At 34.4% G+C, this 18,109-nt stretch overlaps 1 protein-coding gene and 1 long non-coding RNA gene across 2 annotated transcripts; both read left to right on the forward strand.

Moving 5' to 3' along the window:
* The first annotated feature begins 2,073 nt into the window (after positions 1-2,073).
* On the forward strand, positions 2,074-3,914 carry LOC111197545 (uncharacterized). The gene is made up of 2 exons (XR_007438783.1): positions 2,074-2,180; positions 3,149-3,914. It is a non-coding gene; the product is annotated as an uncharacterized LOC111197545 (long non-coding RNA).
* Positions 3,915-9,356: 5,442 nt separating this feature from the next.
* Positions 9,357-17,898, forward strand: LOC125801096 (uncharacterized). Its single transcript, XM_049476903.1, has one exon. It carries the CDS (start codon positions 9,377-9,379, stop codon positions 17,861-17,863), a length of 8,487 nt encoding a protein of 2,828 aa, XP_049332860.1. The 5' UTR covers positions 9,357-9,376; the 3' UTR covers positions 17,864-17,898.
* The last annotated feature ends 211 nt before the right edge of the window (positions 17,899-18,109 follow it).

Consider the following 18,109-nt stretch of genomic DNA (forward strand, 5'->3'; position numbering starts at 1 on the left):
TTTTAATAAAATTATAATACAGAATTTCCAATTTTGATTGCTATTGTATATGTATATAGGGCAAGAAAGTTTCCTTTTTAGTAATGAGAATGTATTTCAGTATGATTTATTCTACAATATAAATATCTTATTAGTACATATTACTGTATGACCATTTTATAAAGATAAAGGTAAAGGTGCTCATTCTTTTTTAGAAATAAATAATGCCAATCATTTGAATGTTAATGGGTGATTTTTGGTATGTGTGCAGCACACAGAAAGGTGCTAGACAACAGCTTGCTATACAAATCATGCAGTTATCACCGAGAAAAAGAACTTTGAGTGTGGCTATCATGAAGTCATTTATTGTAGTTGGTTATGTGTGAATGGGTCCTTTTCTTGCAGGGTCTCAATGACAAGGGAGAATGTTAAAAATGTTGTTTTTATTAACATTAAAAAGCAAAAATGTAAAGAGATAACAAAAAAAGAGAAGTGCACATACTTAAATATTAAACTTTAAAATACACATAAAAAATAAATGAAACATGCAAAAGTAAAAAAAAAGTATATACATTTACAGTGGTTTTTGTTTTTGTTTGTGGTGATTATGCAAGAAAAGTTATTGTTCGGGTTCTGTTGGTGTAATGATGTTTAGACGTCTTCATCATGTGCTGTCATCTTGGGTCTGGTCTGTGTGTTCATCATCCTCCAGTGGATCTGGCGTTTGTGTAGATGACTCTTGCTGTTCTGTATTGTTAAAGAGGATAATACATTTTATTTGTTAAAGATGACTGATGTAATAAGTACTGAATAATGAACTGAATTGAAATTTATATAACTTAAACATCTTACCATCTTTGCAGAAAGCAGCTGTTGCAGCTATTGCTTCACTTGCTGCCTTCGCTTTTGTGATCTCTTCCAGCAGTTCTTCTCTTTCTTTCCTTAACATTTTTATGGTTTGCTGAAGTCCAGCATTTTGCTTGGTGCATCGAGACATCATTGCCATTATGTCAGTGGCCACTGTACAAAGTTGTTGGGCCGTCTCTGCTTGGTTGGCTGCTGGGTCACGGCATTTGTACTGTTAAAAAGAGAAGCAAAGGTTGTATGCATATGAGATGTGTGCAGACAGACAATGTGATTAAACGTACAATTTTAGATTAATTAAATTTGTCTTACAGCAAGTAGCTGCAGTCTTTCACAGATCCTGTCCGCCTCTGGATCCTGGATTTTTGGAATTTTAGATGGTGAACTGAAGTTGGACATTTTCTAAAAGGAAGGTAAACATAGTTTTTAAATTAGTGTGACTAGTGAATGTGAAACATGAGAAAACATTACATATTAATTCCACTTAATGGCAGTAGTAAACTCCATTGGTCTACTGATACACTCATAAATTACAATTTACAAGCAAACATGAAAAAAGAATTAAATAATACAGATTTGCTACAGCTAATTTTTGGGTCTTTGGTAGCACAATAAAACATTAATAAAATAGACTTGTTCTTACCTGGCTTGAGTGGTTTAAGTCAAAGACTTGTAGTTCTCTCTTGGAGTCACGAAGTCACAGAAGTAAACAACGCTAGCTTGGGGCTCTGTTTTTAAGGTAGACTGTTTAGATGGTTACACCTTCTTATTGATCAACCCAACCCACTTTGGGGGTGGTACTGCACATTTGTGTAAAATTTTATGTGTTTATCAACCAGATGTGGGTGTGACAGAAGGAGTGGATTGGGGTGTGTCAACCAGATGTGGGTGTGGCAGAAGGAGTGGATTGGGGTGTGTCAACCAGATGTGGGTGTGGCTTATTTCTAGTAAAATGCCTGTCTTCTTAAACCTGGTCAGTTAAGTCAGTTGCTTCTTGAGGTGAGGTGCACTGGAATCTTCTGCTGCTGTTGTTGGACTGATTTCATCAGAAAAAGTTTATCTACAGATACTCTTTCTCTAAGGTATGTGGTTTTGGTTGTGGCTATGCTATTTTTGTGGGTATGATTTAATTTCACCTATTCGAAATTAATTTTTGAAATCTGTGTTGATGTTATAGTGAGTTTGTAGCTCAGAATAAATGATGATATTTAGCTATACTTTCAAAGGATTTTTCTATTGGGTTAATATTTTGTGTGTTCAACAGAAAGTTCTGCTGTTGTTGCTGTAGTGACTTCATCAGAGGGACAACTTAAATCTACAAACAGTCTTTGTCCACGGTATGACATTTCTTTTTAATCATTTTATATATGTGTGTATGCTTTAATTTAAATTATTCTAAATTAGTTGTGTTCTTTGCTGTTGCTTGGGTGGCCTGTCTCTAGCTCAGAAGATTTCAAACTGGGTTATCGTCATATACAGACATATATATGACTCTTGTATGAGTCACTTTATATACAGCTAGATAAAAAATGTCTTTTCTATTATTTCTAATTATCTAACCTTAACCGTATCCTACCAAATTAGTAGTTGAGTTCCATGCTGTTTCAGTGGTGTGCTTGTAGGTCAGATTTTTATTGTTATCTTTACCTATATTTTGTGCTAAATTATATATTTTTTATTTGTTCTGTTAACAGATATACATAAAACTAATTAAAATGTAATATAAATGGCAAAGTATAATGTTATGTTAGATATTGCATATGCACATTTAAAATGGGATTTTAACTTAATGGAAATAAACAAATAATAACTATAGGGGACATAAACTAAATGGGAATTTTATTTGTAGTCCTCTGGCTGTATTTCAACAATTTGTTTTAACTACCTAAAAAAGTCTTATTATAAAGATTCTTTGTTAAAGTGCTCATTCTCTAACCAAGTAGCTTGCGACTTGCTCTCATCAACCAGCCATTGTTACCTAGAGGAGATTAATACAGGGCTTTTTGTTGTAGCTGAGAAAGGAATGTGGCCACCATCAAGTTAGCATAACAGTTATTGAGTCTGATTGGTCAATTAGCATACCTGTTAACTGCACACACACACACAGAGGTGGGGGTAAAGTGGGGGTGGTGACCAAATGCATATTTATTTTATGTATGGTACGAATTAAGATGTCATTTCTGCATAGGTTTTTTTTTTTTTTTTTTAAAGCATTTTCGTATATAGCTGTTATACTTTGTACAAAGTTTGTTACCTTTAAATGTCTATACTTATGTTGTTTTTTGCGCTTGTTTGTGTTTTTTAGGTGAAATGAGGGATTTGGTTGTATCCACATTTGGAAAGAAGGAGTTTGCTGTTCGTAAAGGTCTGTATATTCTATATTGCTGATAAATGTTATCTGTGATTTGTTAAGTAAACTTTCATATATCCTTTTTTTTATGCAACTGTGCAGAATACATTTATGTGGTTGTAATAGTGGACTTATTTATTTCAGGTCTGAATGTTTGTTTCTTGACGGATTCAATGTGTCGCGGCATTGATCAACATTTTACAAATGCATACTGTTGGGTGCATCCTGGAACAACATTGGTGCGCTCTGCTCACCAGCATTTGCATCATTTGAAGAGAATCAGCGGTGATACTCTGGTCATCATCCACATTGGGACAAATGACGTGGCAAGTGGAGTTTCAGCTGATACTATTCTTCAACGAATGGCGGACATGGTGGACCGCATATCTTCGTTTTTCAAGGACAAACTGTATTTTGCTGTTTCCGCTGTGCTTCCTCGTTTTGTTGATGACAAGAAGACAAAGCATACAGTAAAGCGCTGTAACATCTTGTTGGAGCGATGGTGTGGAGAACGTGAGAATATGGTTTTTTTGCAAACATGGAAGGCCTTTGTTTTTAGAAGAGACATTCGGGCTGGTCTGTTCAGTGCAGATGGTTTGCATTTGAACAGGCAAGGGAAACTACGTCTGTTTGATTATTTCAAGCATTTCTTGTGGAATTTCTGTCAATTTATTGTTTATGTGCCATCAACAAAAAATAAAGTGATCTGTTGATGTTGAGATATTTTGAGTTGAATCATTTATTTTGTTATACAGAATACATGATATTATAAAATAAGCAATAGAAAAAAATAGAAAATGAATCATGAGTCACAATAAAGATTTGATGATTTTTAGTGGAATATCACTGTGTGCATACTAATAAAGCTTTTGGAACACATAAAAATGATACTGAGATAAGCATTCATTAAAAGTGATTGGTAGAACTAGATTTGAATGTTTGAATGAAGTTAGGTTAACTACAAATAATGTAAACTAAAAGAACAATAATATTAATTAATTTAATAAAATTACGTTAAAAATCATGTCCTATAAACAAAATATATTTTACATAATTGGTTTAATGTTATGATTGGTATTGCATGTGCACGTATGAAATGGAATGTATGTTACAAAACAAGTCATGAGAATAGCATGATTAGCATGAACAGCATGATTTATTTTAACAATAATAAATACATTTTTAAATATGAAGTTACTATATGACCAGTTTATAAAGATAGTTTGATAAAGGTGCTTGTTTTTGTTCCATTTAGAAATTAATGAATTCACTAATGTAGTTATTAAAGTACATTGTTTAAATCTGAATGGGTAATTATCTTTACTGCACAATACATGCTGCTGTTGAAAACACACTGTTATCCTGAGAGGTAAGAAAAAGTTTATAATAGCATTATTCGTGCCAGAGTCTACATGGGTGGTTAGGTTATGTGTTATTTTGGTAGAACAGAAGACGTTTAAACGTTTTCTATATGAGTGAATTTAGGTTAATTACAGTAAATGTAAAGTTAAAGAATATTTATTTAAGAAAGAAAGTATAAATAAGTTATTTATTTTAAAACATCAACAAAGAATAAAGTGATATGTTGCTAAATTTATTTTTGAATGCAGAACACACATTATTTTAAAGAATTGCATTATTGGGACTGGACAAATTAGCTGCATAGAATATATTAAGCAAGTCAGTTATTATTAATAAAATGTCATGTGCATAGTGAACAAAGCAATTGGAATATATGAAAGTTATATTAAAGTAAATGTTCATGTTTAAAAAAAGTGTAGTTCACAAATAAAGTTTTATTTCAGTGAGCAAAAGTACCCACTGTTTTGGTAGAACATAGCATTTTTGAATGTTTTGAATATGAATTTAAAATTATTTACAAAAAGTCAAAGATAAATAATAATAAAGTGCATACAAAAGTTGGTGCGTACCAAAGTTGGTGCATATTGAACAAACTTTGTCCCGGTTACTGGTAACGTTTTGGGGCGCTATGGAGCTCCTGAACTACGCTCAAGCTCACAATTTTTTTTCCAACTTTGAGGCCTGTGTTTTCATGTATCAGAAAGACCTCAAAAAAAAAATATATATATGTATATATATGAAATTTCTATTTCAGATCAAAGGACAGCATAAGTCAAGCAGCCCTGTAAAGTTTTGTGAGTTTTAATCTATTGTAACCTCCTCAAACACCTACCAACACCAAGATGTATTCACTTCCTGTTTTGCTGGGGCATCTCAAAAATTCAACTGTCTGCCATTTAGTCCTTGTTTGAGATATCGACAATTCCTTCACAATTTGTCATCAGATGTGTTTAATGTTTATTTTTGCCAAATAAATTTCTAGGAGTAGTTTGACTACATGTATGCAAAATGCAGATATTTCAAAATGGCCGACTTCCTGTTGGGCGGAGTCAGTCCTACAAATACTGAAAACGTGTCTAATGATGTCTCTTGTGTTTTTGCCAAGTTTCAGGAATTTTCAATGATCTGTGTTCTGACTGTGTCATGGTTTCACTTTGGTTTAGTGTTGCGTCTGCCATTACGTCACCGTTTTAACCGTTTTGTTGTTTAGAATTCAACAAATTTCCTAGGAGTAGTTTGACAACATACGTAAGAAATGAGTGTAAAATGCAGATATTTCACAATATTTTCTGTATTTTAAGTATGTATTTAGGTGTGTTTGATGGGTGTGTGTTTATTAGGTGAAAACAGTGATTTGGTTTAGTCTACATTTGGAAAGAAAAAGTTTGCTGTTTGTAAAGGTTTGTATATTCTGTGTTTTTTAAGAAATTAGATGTATGATTTGTTAAATAAACATGTTTTATCCTTATTTAATCAACCTTTTATATGATATTAAGATAAAAATTATTTTAAGTGCCTATTGATTTGTTAAAGAATATTACATTTAATTTGTTTAATAAAGTTATATTAAAATATATTATTTCATTCCAATTGCTGTTGTATATGGTAATGGAATGTATGTTACAAAGAAAATGTTATGTTTAGTGATGAGAAGGTATTTCACTATGGTTTATTTTAACAATATAAATAAATTATTAAATTGTGAGTTACTATATGACAAGAGTATAAAGATTGTTTGGGAAGGAGTGGGTTTGAGGGGTTGGGGGTCAGCCAGATGTGGGTGTGGTGGAAGGAGTTGATGGGGTGTGCCAACCAGGTGGGGGTGTGGTGGAAGGAGTGGATGGGGGTGTGTCAACCAGGTGTGGGAGTGGCACATTTCTAGTTAAAGGCTGGTGTTGGTCAACTGGTCAGATTAGTCAGTTGCTTTTGGAGGGACGGTGCACTGCGAATTTCTCCTCCTGTTGCTGAAGGGATTTTATCAGAGACAACTTCCAACTTCCAGACTACTCTTCCAACACTCTTTATCCAAGGTATGTGATCTTTGTTTTTGGCTGTATGGTTTAATTCCAGTTATTCTAAATTTGTTCTAAAATAGTAGTGGGTTCTTTGCTGTTGCTCTGCTGGTATTATTGCAGTTCAGAAGACATTATGAAATAAAGGTTAATTTTTTGCTGTTAAATTGCTTCAAATTAATTATTTTTTTATAATCATATATCAGGGATTTCTGCTGCTGCTGAAGCAATATCCCCAGAGACAACTTTAATCCACAAAGAGTCTAAGTGCAAGGTATGGTATATTTATTTTTAATTGCCCAATGTGTGTGTGTAAAATTTAATATGTTATTCTAAAATACTAGCTGAGTTATTTGCTGTTGCTTTAATTGAAGTCGTGCAAATTTAAGCACCAGCCTCTATAGAGCTGTGTGTGACAGTAAGCTGAGAAAGTTTCATGCAGAATCCAAGATGTACTATACTTTTTAATATGAGGGATTATTGGTATGTTGTTAATTATTAGTGAGTCACAGTTTGTATAGTGGTAAAGTATTTAAAATACATACAATCTTTTTTACAGTACATATCTATTGTAAGTGGCCATCTTGGCTGAGCAAAGAGTTTTTAGTTTGAAATTATGTTTGTTACAAAAAAATGAAGTTAAAAAATGTCAGGTTTTCAATACAACTATGTTAACATGGTTTTATTTACAAAAAAATATGTAACATAATTGGTAAAGTACTTGTTTTGTTAGCTATTGCTCATGCACGTTGGAAAGGGAACCTTTCACATAAACTAAATATGAATAATTTTTTATTGTTCTCAATTTCAACTATTTGTTTTAAATACAGAAAATAATCTGTTTAATAGTGAGTTACTATAATATTTTGCACATATGTGCAATATGTGCACATTCTCTAACCAAGTAACCTGCTAGCTGCACCCATCACTGTGCTGTTGTCACCTAGAGGGGATTAAAAAGGGCTCATTGTTGTAGCTGAGAAAGGAATGTGGCCGCCATTAAGACACTCTTTGAGTCTGATTGGGCGATTAGCATAACTATTAACTGGGCAACACACACAGACAGAGGTGGGGGTGAAGTGGGGGGTGGTGACCAAATGCAGATAAATTCTATGCTATGATGTGGCAATGTAGTGATGAGTGTAGCAGATAATAATAAATAAATGTAAAGCTAATAAGTAAATACTTTTAGTCAAGTTTTAACGGCAAAAATAATACATTGTAATGAATTATTACTGGTTTAATACAAGCCAAAATGATGGCTATACATTTTTGTATGTGTTTGATTTTTTTTTTATTGAGATTATTTGTTTGCTAAATGAATTCAGTAGGTAAAAAAGTATGTTTTAATAATTTGATGTGCAGCATGGGTCAATTGTGAGCTGTGTAAGTTTTAAGTTTCTATAGATTTTTGAATAAAAGCTTTTTTTGTATCACCACCCCTCTAATGTACACATGGGTCAAAAATTACCTGCATTCATTTTCTGTGTTATTTCAGGTATGGCTGAGGGTTTCTTTAGCAGAAATATTCATTTTTACTTGTCTTAATTTGTGAGATAACAGCTTTTGTATTTGCTATTTCACAGCTCAGCACAGCTCCCGTCACACACCTCAGTAATGTTTTACCATAGCATTACCTTAAATATTTGACTCCAGTAGTGAAATATAACTGTGCATAATATATGATTAGGTTTAGGTTACCATGCGAGTAAGTACATTTCCTACAAGCTATTATTATTATTCTCAAGCTATATTATTATTATTATTGTACATATTCTTTTTTAGTTAGTTAAATCTACTGTAGCTAGTTAACTATTATAGTAAGCTTAGCTAACTTCTTAGCTAAATACATCAGTATGCCATTTAGCTGCATGTGGTAAAGTTATAACAGTTTAAAAATATTCAGTAGGAAAAAAAAAATCTGCAAAATTTAGATTTTGTAAATAACAGTAAATTTAAAGAAAAAAAAAGATTATGACTTTTATACACAGATAATAATAATAGACATTAATGTACTTAGTCATTCTAACTAAAAGTTAACTATCATTTTTAGTTATAGTTAGCTAACTATAACTAGCTAATAATAATAATTACTTGTGTGTGTGTGTTATGTAATGTTAAAAGCAATACTAAGTTAGCTGTGTGATGGGAGCTGAGCTGAGTTGTGAAATGGTAAATGTGGGTTGTGTCTGATGTGTGTGTGTAACCCAATGTAAAGCCATAAAAGCTGCTTCTTCATAAAGTAATAAAAAATTGTGCTAAAGAAACCCTTATGAATTAACATGAATTAACAAAGAAAATGAATGCAGGTATTTTTTGACTCATGTGTGCATTATACAAACAGGGCTTTTATTTAAAAAGACGGAAACATTTTAAATAAGGATGTATAGTGATCAAAAACAAGTTAGTTCAGAGATTCTGAAGTTCTGAATCACTTAATTTATTGCAAATATATATCATATATTAAAAATGTATGGGTCATTTTTGACCCATGTTGTGAATTAGAAGCGGTGTGCAAAGGCAAAGTATCAAAGGGTTAAACAATCATTATGCATGATGCATTCTGATAACCTTTAGCTAATAGTTTATTCAGACACAATATGTTTTGGACAAGCATTTAATTATAGTTTATGTAACTACATAATATTTAATGTTCACACCATGTTATATATGTATCTGTAGTATAATCTGTATTCTAATTGTAAGAGGTATGTTTTGTAAATTGTGTAATAGTGTAACTGGAAGTGCATTTTATTAATGAAAATTGTCTTACTTTATTTTACAGATGCCACGGAAAAAGTCATTCAGAATGAGGCGTGTGCCCAAGACTGTGAGTACTGTGGTTGATGTGCAGTGCTGCTGCGATTCTAAATTAGTTGGTGGATTGGTGTGTGGTACCAAGCATTTCAGGTTACTCGACAGAAACAATGAAAGAACAGAGATTTGTAGTGTTTTAGGTCTTATTAGGCATAAAGTGTCAAATGTGTGTACTTGGAAGGCTGGTGTGATGGATTCAATTTGTGATGAAGGAAGGATACTTTTGGAGGAGAGGAAACCTACAAAGGGTTTGGCTGGTAGATATAATGCTTTCAACAGAGTGGCTGATGTTTCTCTAGGTAAAGTAATTTGTGGTTCTTATGATTACTTGGAGTTTTCTAGCGCTTTACAAGAGACATTGCTTGATCAACAGTCCTGTTTGTTAAACTTAGATGGATATCACTGTGCAGTTGTGTATCACAATGAATATTTCATTGTTTTGGATTTTAACGCTTGCAATTCTTCTGGTTTGCCGTGTGACTTTGGCGTCTGTGTAGCACAATTTCACACTAGTCTGAATGAAACCATGCTGTTTTTCACAACATTGCTTGAGAAGCTAAAAGCAAAGGTGTTCTCTGTTGCTAGTGTAATGGTGAGGTTGGCTGATGAACAGGTTTCATCAATGCATTGTCCAAGTACTGCTAACGGTATGCATGAAAGTCCTGTGAAAATCTCTGAACAAAAAGTCTGTGTTCCAGAAGGTGTTGAACTGAAGGAGTGTTATGTTAATTTGAAAAGGATGGCAAATGATAACGCTGGAAAGTCTACTGTGCAAACCCCCAAAAAAAGGAAATTAGTCAAAATGGAAGCTATCCATGATTCAGATGTTCAGTGTGATATGAACAATGTTCGATGTGTCCAGGGTTCTTTTCATCAAGGGCATTCTAGATTTGGGAGAAACGGTGGGCGTCAATGTGTGGCTAATTCATTAGCAGCTATGGTAATGCATGAAAAGAAAAACGTCATTGGGTGGAATACAAAATATTTGGACAGTGTTCTCATTTCAGGAAACAAATTTTATTCGTTTTGCAAAACACAAGGACTAATTACTGATGGTAGTGAAAGCCAGTATCTGCTTGTAACAGACTTGCCACAAACAGCCAGAATTGATGATTCTGAATATACTTTTACATTTAGTGACCCCGTGGTAGGGGATGTGAATGTAGAGGATGGCGAACTTCTCAGATCAGGCATTGCATATAGTTTAATAAGTGGTCTAGAAAAAATCTTTTCAATGCATGACAGATGTTTTTTCACTTATGATCAGAGGACCTGTGCTATAATTCGCGTAAATGATCAGTTTGCTTTGATTGATTCTCACGCACGAGATGTGTATGGTAGGACAAACAGTCAGGGGAAAAGCATTGTTCTGTACTTTCCTTCACTTCATGACATTGTTGCTTTGGTGCATGTGTGGGTTTTAGATAGAGAGACACTGCTTGAATCAAATGATTTTGAGATTACGGGGGTTGATATTTGTCCTGTTGTGAGTAATTTGGAAAACAATGAAAGTTGCTTGGAAAGAGTAGTTGGTAACACTAGTAAGTGTATGTTGGTTGATGATTCTAGTTCTTCTTACTCATCTGAAGATACACATGATGTTACTTTCATGAAGGAATTGCCCAGTGTAAAGTATCAGTTTAGTGTACTGTGTAAAGATGTAGGTCAGGGTATATGTAATAAGCTGAATGTAAGTTTTGAAAAGAGGTCTAGCATGGTGCCAGGCAGGTATGGGGATTTAGGAAAACCTTGTAAAACAGAAAATATAGTGGGTGATGGAAACTGCTTCTTCAGGTGTATATCACAAGTAGTCAGTGGTAATCAAGCATACCACCGTAGATTTAGACTTGCTATAGTAAAACACATGCAGGCTAATGAGGCTCAGTACAGTACAGACATAAGACAGGATTACACATCGCTGAAGGAGTACTTAGAGAGGTCTAGAATGAATTTTGTTGGAAGTTGGGCAACAGATATTGAAATCCAAGCTGCAGCAGATTTTCTAGGTGTAGATGTTTACACTTACACTAGTGATAAATGGCTGAAGTTTAACTGCAGGGGCTCAAAAGTTACAGAGGATGGAATTTATTTGGTTCATAGAAATGGGAACCACTATGAAACTGTTGTGTGCGTGAAACGTGGGAGTTGTCAAGATTGCCATATGTTGTGTAAAATACATGAGTTAAATAATGCATGCCCTATGCAAACACGCTCTGTAGGAAACAATCAAGCTAGTAGTCAGAGTTTGATAACAGCAGGTGAATCCCACATAAACAAATGTGCACTGAAACACAAAGGTAGTGATATAGAAAAAACAGACAGAAAGAGGAGATGTTTAAATATCACTGAGGCTGATTGTAAGGAAGCTACAGAGCATACAGCAGTTTTAAAATGTCCTAAACAAATAAAATCTAAATACATGAGAGAAAAGTACAAAAATGCAATGAAAGTGCATTACAAAACAAACACAATCTATAGAAACCAGATAAAGATGCATAATGTCAACAAGTACAAAAAAGACACCAGTCATCGTTCAAAACTGATTGTGTGTATGAAATTAAGATACACAAATGATGAAAAATACAGGTTTAATGTTCGAAATCGCAGCAAAAGCAAATATGCTACTAATGAACACTTTAGGCAACAGCTCCATGAATTTAGCAAACATAAATATGCGACTGATACAGAATTCAGCAAAGCAGTTCGTGAATTCAGTAAAGATAAATATGCTACTCACACAGAATTCAGTAAAGCAGTTCGTAAATTCAGTAAAGATAAATATGCTACTCACCCAGAATTCAGCAAAGCAGTTCGTAAATTCAGTAAAGATAAATATGCTACTCACCCAGAATTCAGCAAAGCAGTTCGTAAATTCAGTAAAGATAAATATGCTACTCACCCAGAATTCAGCAAAGCAGTTCGTAAATTCAGTACAGATAAATATGCTACAGACGCAGAATTCAGCAAAGCAGTTCGTAAATTCAGTACAAATAAATATGCTTCTCACCCAGAATTCAGCAAAGCAGTTCGTAAATTCAGTAAAGATAAATATGCTACAGACGCAGAATTCAGCAAAGCAGTTCGTAAATTCAGTAAAGTGAAATATGCTGACAACCTAAAGTTTAGGTGTGCAGTTCGGGAAAATGTAAAAAAGAAACGTGCTGTTTTAAAACAAAATCTTGAAAGTTTTTCTCAAGTTTTAAAAGACTTTAATTCTATCATAAGGAATGGGCCAGATTTCGTATGTTGTGTTTGTCATAGGTTGCTCTTTAAGCATCAAGTGTCTCTTTGTAAAATTGATAAGTACAAGACTACAAAGGAAATGCAGGCAGTAGCTGAGCACTGTATCACTGAAGATTATCTACATAAGTGTGGTCCAGGGTGTGATGTTCCATGCAACTGGTTGGCAACAAGCAAATCTCAGTTGTGGATTTGTCACAATTGTGATTTTAAACTCTGCCAAAGTATAATGCCTCCAGAAAGTGTTTTAAATAACTTGCAGCTTGAAACAGTACCACCAGAGCTCAGTTGTCTAAACAGTTTAGAACAACATTTGGTAGCTTTACATATTCCGTTTATGAAGCTCTTAGCTTTACCTAAAGGAGCACAAAATGGTGTTCATGGACCAGTTACTTGTGTTCCTTCAAATGTTGTTGATACAACAAACTTGCTACCACGAGCTAATGTAGAGGGGTCTCTGATGCGTGTTAAGTTAAAACGTAAGTTAACATATAAAGGGCATTACGAATATAAATATGTGAACACTGAGCATGTAAAGAGAGCATTGCAGTATTTGAAAAAAAACAACCCATATTATGCTAACATAAATTACAACGAAAATTGGTTAAATGAATTTGAAGAATCAAGTCAACAAAATATCAATGAAAATGAAATTTACTCATCGCTTTCAAATCATAGTTGTGTTGACACAGAAGAGGCAGATAATGTCAATTTCACAGCTGACCACACAGAACAACCACACATCGAATCAGATGAGACTTTACATGACAGACAAACGCATGGTATGTTTATGGATACGTGTCTTCAGCCAGTTGATTTAGGCCAAGAAATCTTAGATCAATATGATAATATTTTAAACATAGCTCCTGCAGAAGGTAACAATCCCATTCGGTTACTTTCTGACAAAAGTAATGAGGCTAAAAGTTTTCCAGCATTGTTTCCAATGGGTGGTCCAACATTTCATGATTTTAGAAATCAGCGGCTTACACTGTCACGCTATTTTAACAATCGTATTTTGAATGCAGATAGTAGGTTTGCTAACAATAATGAATACATCTTCTATGCTCAGTATATGAGTGAAGTAGAACAGGTTTCATCTAGCATATCAATAGCAATGCGCAAAGGCCATAATTCAAACACATCTAGGGAATTTTCTGCAGAGTTAGTGAAAGATAGGCAAACCCTAAAGCAGTTTCTGAACTGTGATGATGGTTATAGGTTTCTTCGACCCATCAGAGGAACACCTGTGTATTGGTCAGGTGTTCAAAAAGATTTGTTTGCCATGGTAAGGCAGCTTGGCATACCTACATTTTTTTGTTCCTTCAGTTCAGCAGATATGAGATGGGACAATTTATTAGAAAGCATGCTGCAACAGGAAAACAGGACTGATAATGTAGACAGTTTAGATTGGGCAGATAAATGTGGCCTATTGCGACGTAACCCAGTTATAGCAGCACGCATGTTTGATTTTAGATGGCATACATTTTTAAATAAAGTAATCTTGTCACCGAGTCAACCGATAGGTAAAGTACTGGATTATTTTTATCGTGTTGAGTTTCAGCAAAGAGGGAGTCCCCATGTACATGCAATGTTTTGGGTGGACAATGCTCCTCAAATTGATAAAGATGATGACAATAATGTGGTAAAATTCATAGACCAATATATATCATCTGAATTACCAAGGAATGACAATGAACTTGTTGAAATTGTCTCAACTGTTCAAATGCACAGTAGGAGGCATTCAAAAACGTGTCGAAAGCGCAACAGTGTATGTCGTTTTAATTTTCCACGACCACCTTCAAATAAAACGTTTATTTCTAGAAAAACAAAAGAAGAGGAATCAACTAAAAAGTGCAGTTGCAGTGCAGTTTCCTGTACATGTCCTTGTGAAGTCTCAAATAAGGTCATGAATAAAGAACAGGCAACAAAAATATTAGCTATGGTAAGGTCAGCTATATCTACAGATACAAATACTTGTAATACAGTTTCTGAGTTGTTTGCCAGTATTGGTATTAACCAAGAAATGTTTGAACTGGCCTATAACATTGCTGGCAGAAAAACTCAAGTTGTTCTGAAAAGAGAAATTACAGATTTGTGGGTAAATCCCTATAATAAAAACTTACTGAAGGCTTGGAATGCTAATATGGATATTCAATATATAGTAGATGCATATGCATGCATTGTATACATCATTTCATACATTTCCAAGGCTGAAAAGGAGATGGGATTGTTATTAAGTGCTGCCCATCGTGAAGCTTCAAAGCACAACAATGTTGATGTAAAAGGCACATTGCAACAATTGGGCAGTGTTTATTTACATAATCGGGATGTAGGTGCTCAAGAAGCAGTGTATAGACTGACAAATATGCATCTAAAAGAAGCTTCACGTAAAGTAGAGTACATACCCACAGGTGATAATTGTGTTCGGCTGAGCCTGCCACTAAAAGTGCTTCAGCAGAAAGCACAGTCAAATGAGCTTACCGAAAAAGCCATGTGGATGACAAACCATGTTGATAGGTATAAAGCAAGGCCAGTAAGAGACCCTTTTCAGGACATGTGTATAGCAGTATTTGTGTCTCAATATCGTGTTGTGGGCAGAACAGAGAAATGTGCAGACAAAATTCAGCTGCAAAACAATGCAGGGTTTGTTAAAAAAAGAACTAGGTCAAAGCCAGCGGTTGTAAGGTATGCAAGATTCTCTGTTGATTCCAATCCTGAAAAATATTATCAAAGTATTTTGCAATTATTCTTGCCATACCGCTGTGAAAATGACTTAAAACCAGCTGACTTCCCAACATTTGAACTATTTTATCACAATGGCCAATATGAAATAAATGGCTCAATGCAAAATGTGAAAAATGTAGTAGATGAAAATAAGCAATTATTTGAAAAAGATGATGAAATTCTTTCTCAAGTTCAGCATGTTGTGGTAGATAATGGTAGTTTAGAAGATGCATGGTGTGAGATGTGTCCGGAGCAAGAGTCAGAGCGCTTAGAATGCCAGGAGGAAAAAACAGAAAGACCAGTAGAGGCTGAGGAGCATGTAGATCAAATTCCTGATTTATCTGTTCCAAGTGTAAAAAAACATAGTTTTGAGCCAAATTTGAATGTACTTTGTAGATCAGATGCTCTCAATCTGCTGAGGTCTCTTAACTCTGAGCAAAAAGACACATTTTATCAAGTAAGACAGTGGTGTTTAGATAAAGTTAGAGGGAAACAGCCAGAGCCTTTCCATTTGTTTATTACTGGAGGTGCAGGAACAGGGAAGACACACTTAATTAGAAGTATTCATTATGAAGCAACCAGGCTTTTATCACAAGTTTCAAGTGCTCCAGACAAGGTGTCAGTGCTATTAACAGCTCCTACTGGAATTGCTGCATTTAACTTGGGAGCTGGTACAATTCATTCTACATTTTCAATAGGGACAGATGTAAAACTTCCCTACACACCTTTAGGAGAAGAAAAATTGAATACGTTGCGTGTTTTATTTAGTGATTTACATATATTGATCATAGATGAGATTTCTATGGTAGATCACAGTCTTCTAGCTTACATTCATGGTAGATTACGACAAATAAAGCAGACAGGCGACTACTCTCCTTTTGGGAAAGTTAGTGTAATTGCAGTAGGAGACTTTTTCCAGCTGCCTCCAGTAAAGGGAAAGCCACTATACTTGGAAAATGCCCCATTAGATTTGTGGAATGGCATATTTTCTAAGTCAGAGTTAACCACCATTGTTAGACAGAAAGACTCTGCTTTTGCTGAAATTCTGAATAGACTACGCACACATCACAGGTCTACACCATTATCACTGCAGGATGTACATGCTCTTAAACAGAGGGAAACTGGGGAAACATCTTCTGCGCTGCATATTTTTGCAACAAATGCTCAGGTAGAAGAGCATAATGTTAAGCAAATTATTGCATCTTGCCCTGAACATATTTGTGTAGAGGCACAAGATTATGAAAAAAATCGCCAAACTGGAAAAATGCAGCTTAAAAATGGACACTTTTCTAAAGTATTTAATTCATGCTTACCAGAAAAGTTGTTAATAGGAGAAGGTGCACGAGTAATGCTAATTAAAAATATTGATGTTACTGATGGGCTTGTGAATGGTGTCTGTGGTACTGTTACAGACATAGCACATGATAAAAATAGCACATTGGTGAAAACTGTGTTTGTTCAATTTGATGATCAAAAAGTTGGCCAAAATAGTCGAAAGCGTACACCACCACCTAGACATATCATACATTCAACACCAATTAATTTGGAAGAGGAGCGTGTTAATAGCAAGGGAGGATTGCGCAAGCAATTTCCATTAAAATTGGCTTGGGCTTGCACTGTGCACAAAGTGCAGGGACTAACGGTAAAACAAGCAGTTATATCACTTAAAAAGATTTTTGCACCTGGACAGGCTTATGTTGCTTTAAGTCGAGTAGAGACTTTAAGTGGGTTAATCATTCAGGATTTTGCTGATAAAGCAATTTATTGTAGAAGTAATATCCAGGAATGTATTAATAACATGGCACAATTTTCATTATATAATGTCAGTCCAATTAAAACGCAGAACTCTTTTTCGGTTCTTTTAATGAATGTTCAGGGTCTAAATTGTCATTTGTTAGACTTAACTGCTTCAGCACAATCCTTTAGTTATCCTTGTATAGCGGTAACAGAGACTTGGCTACCTGCAAATGTATCAGGTGATTCGACTCACATTGAAGGTTACCAGTTTCATAGTGCTCCACGTTGCCTTGCTTACAGTTCAGACAACCCTCTGTTAAAATCAATTCAGCAACAACAACATGGGGGTGTTGGAATGTACTGCAAAGATAATACTGATTATAGTATTTTAGACATTTCAGGTGTAAATATAGAATGCATTATATGTCAATTCAACCAACTTGAAATAATCATAGTTGTGATATACAGACCACCACAATATTGTTTATCATTGTTCCAAAAATACATCAGTCAATTATGCAATACATTATGCAATTTGTCAGATAACATCTTTCTAATTGGCGATTGGAACCATGATGAACTGAAATCTCATGCCATGTCTATGTTTATGGAAAATCTAGGCTATTCTCAGTGTGTAACAGAATGTACCACTGAAAATGGAACGCTAATTGATCATGTGTACAAAAAAATGACATCTAACTATACCATCAATACACAAGTTATGCCAATGTATTTTAGTTCACATGAAGCAATTTATTGTACATTTTCACAAACATAAGTGTTCCTCTCAAATATAAAAAAAACTATTAAAAACTATAATCATAAGTATATCACTAATTTAATGTGTACAACTTTAGCATAATCCAATTGTCTCGTGTCAGCAAAAATGTATCTAGGTAATGTAAATATATACAGCTGCAAAATTATGAAAATTATTTATTTATTATTTACTAATAAGTCTAAGTACTTGGTGGTTGAGACAATGGACCATGAACACAGTGTTAGGCTGTGCTTCTGGATCCTT

The sequence above is a fragment of the Astyanax mexicanus genome, chromosome 4, assembly GCF_023375975.1.
Source record: "Astyanax mexicanus isolate ESR-SI-001 chromosome 4, AstMex3_surface, whole genome shotgun sequence".
NCBI lineage: Eukaryota > Metazoa > Chordata > Actinopteri > Characiformes > Acestrorhamphidae > Astyanax > Astyanax mexicanus.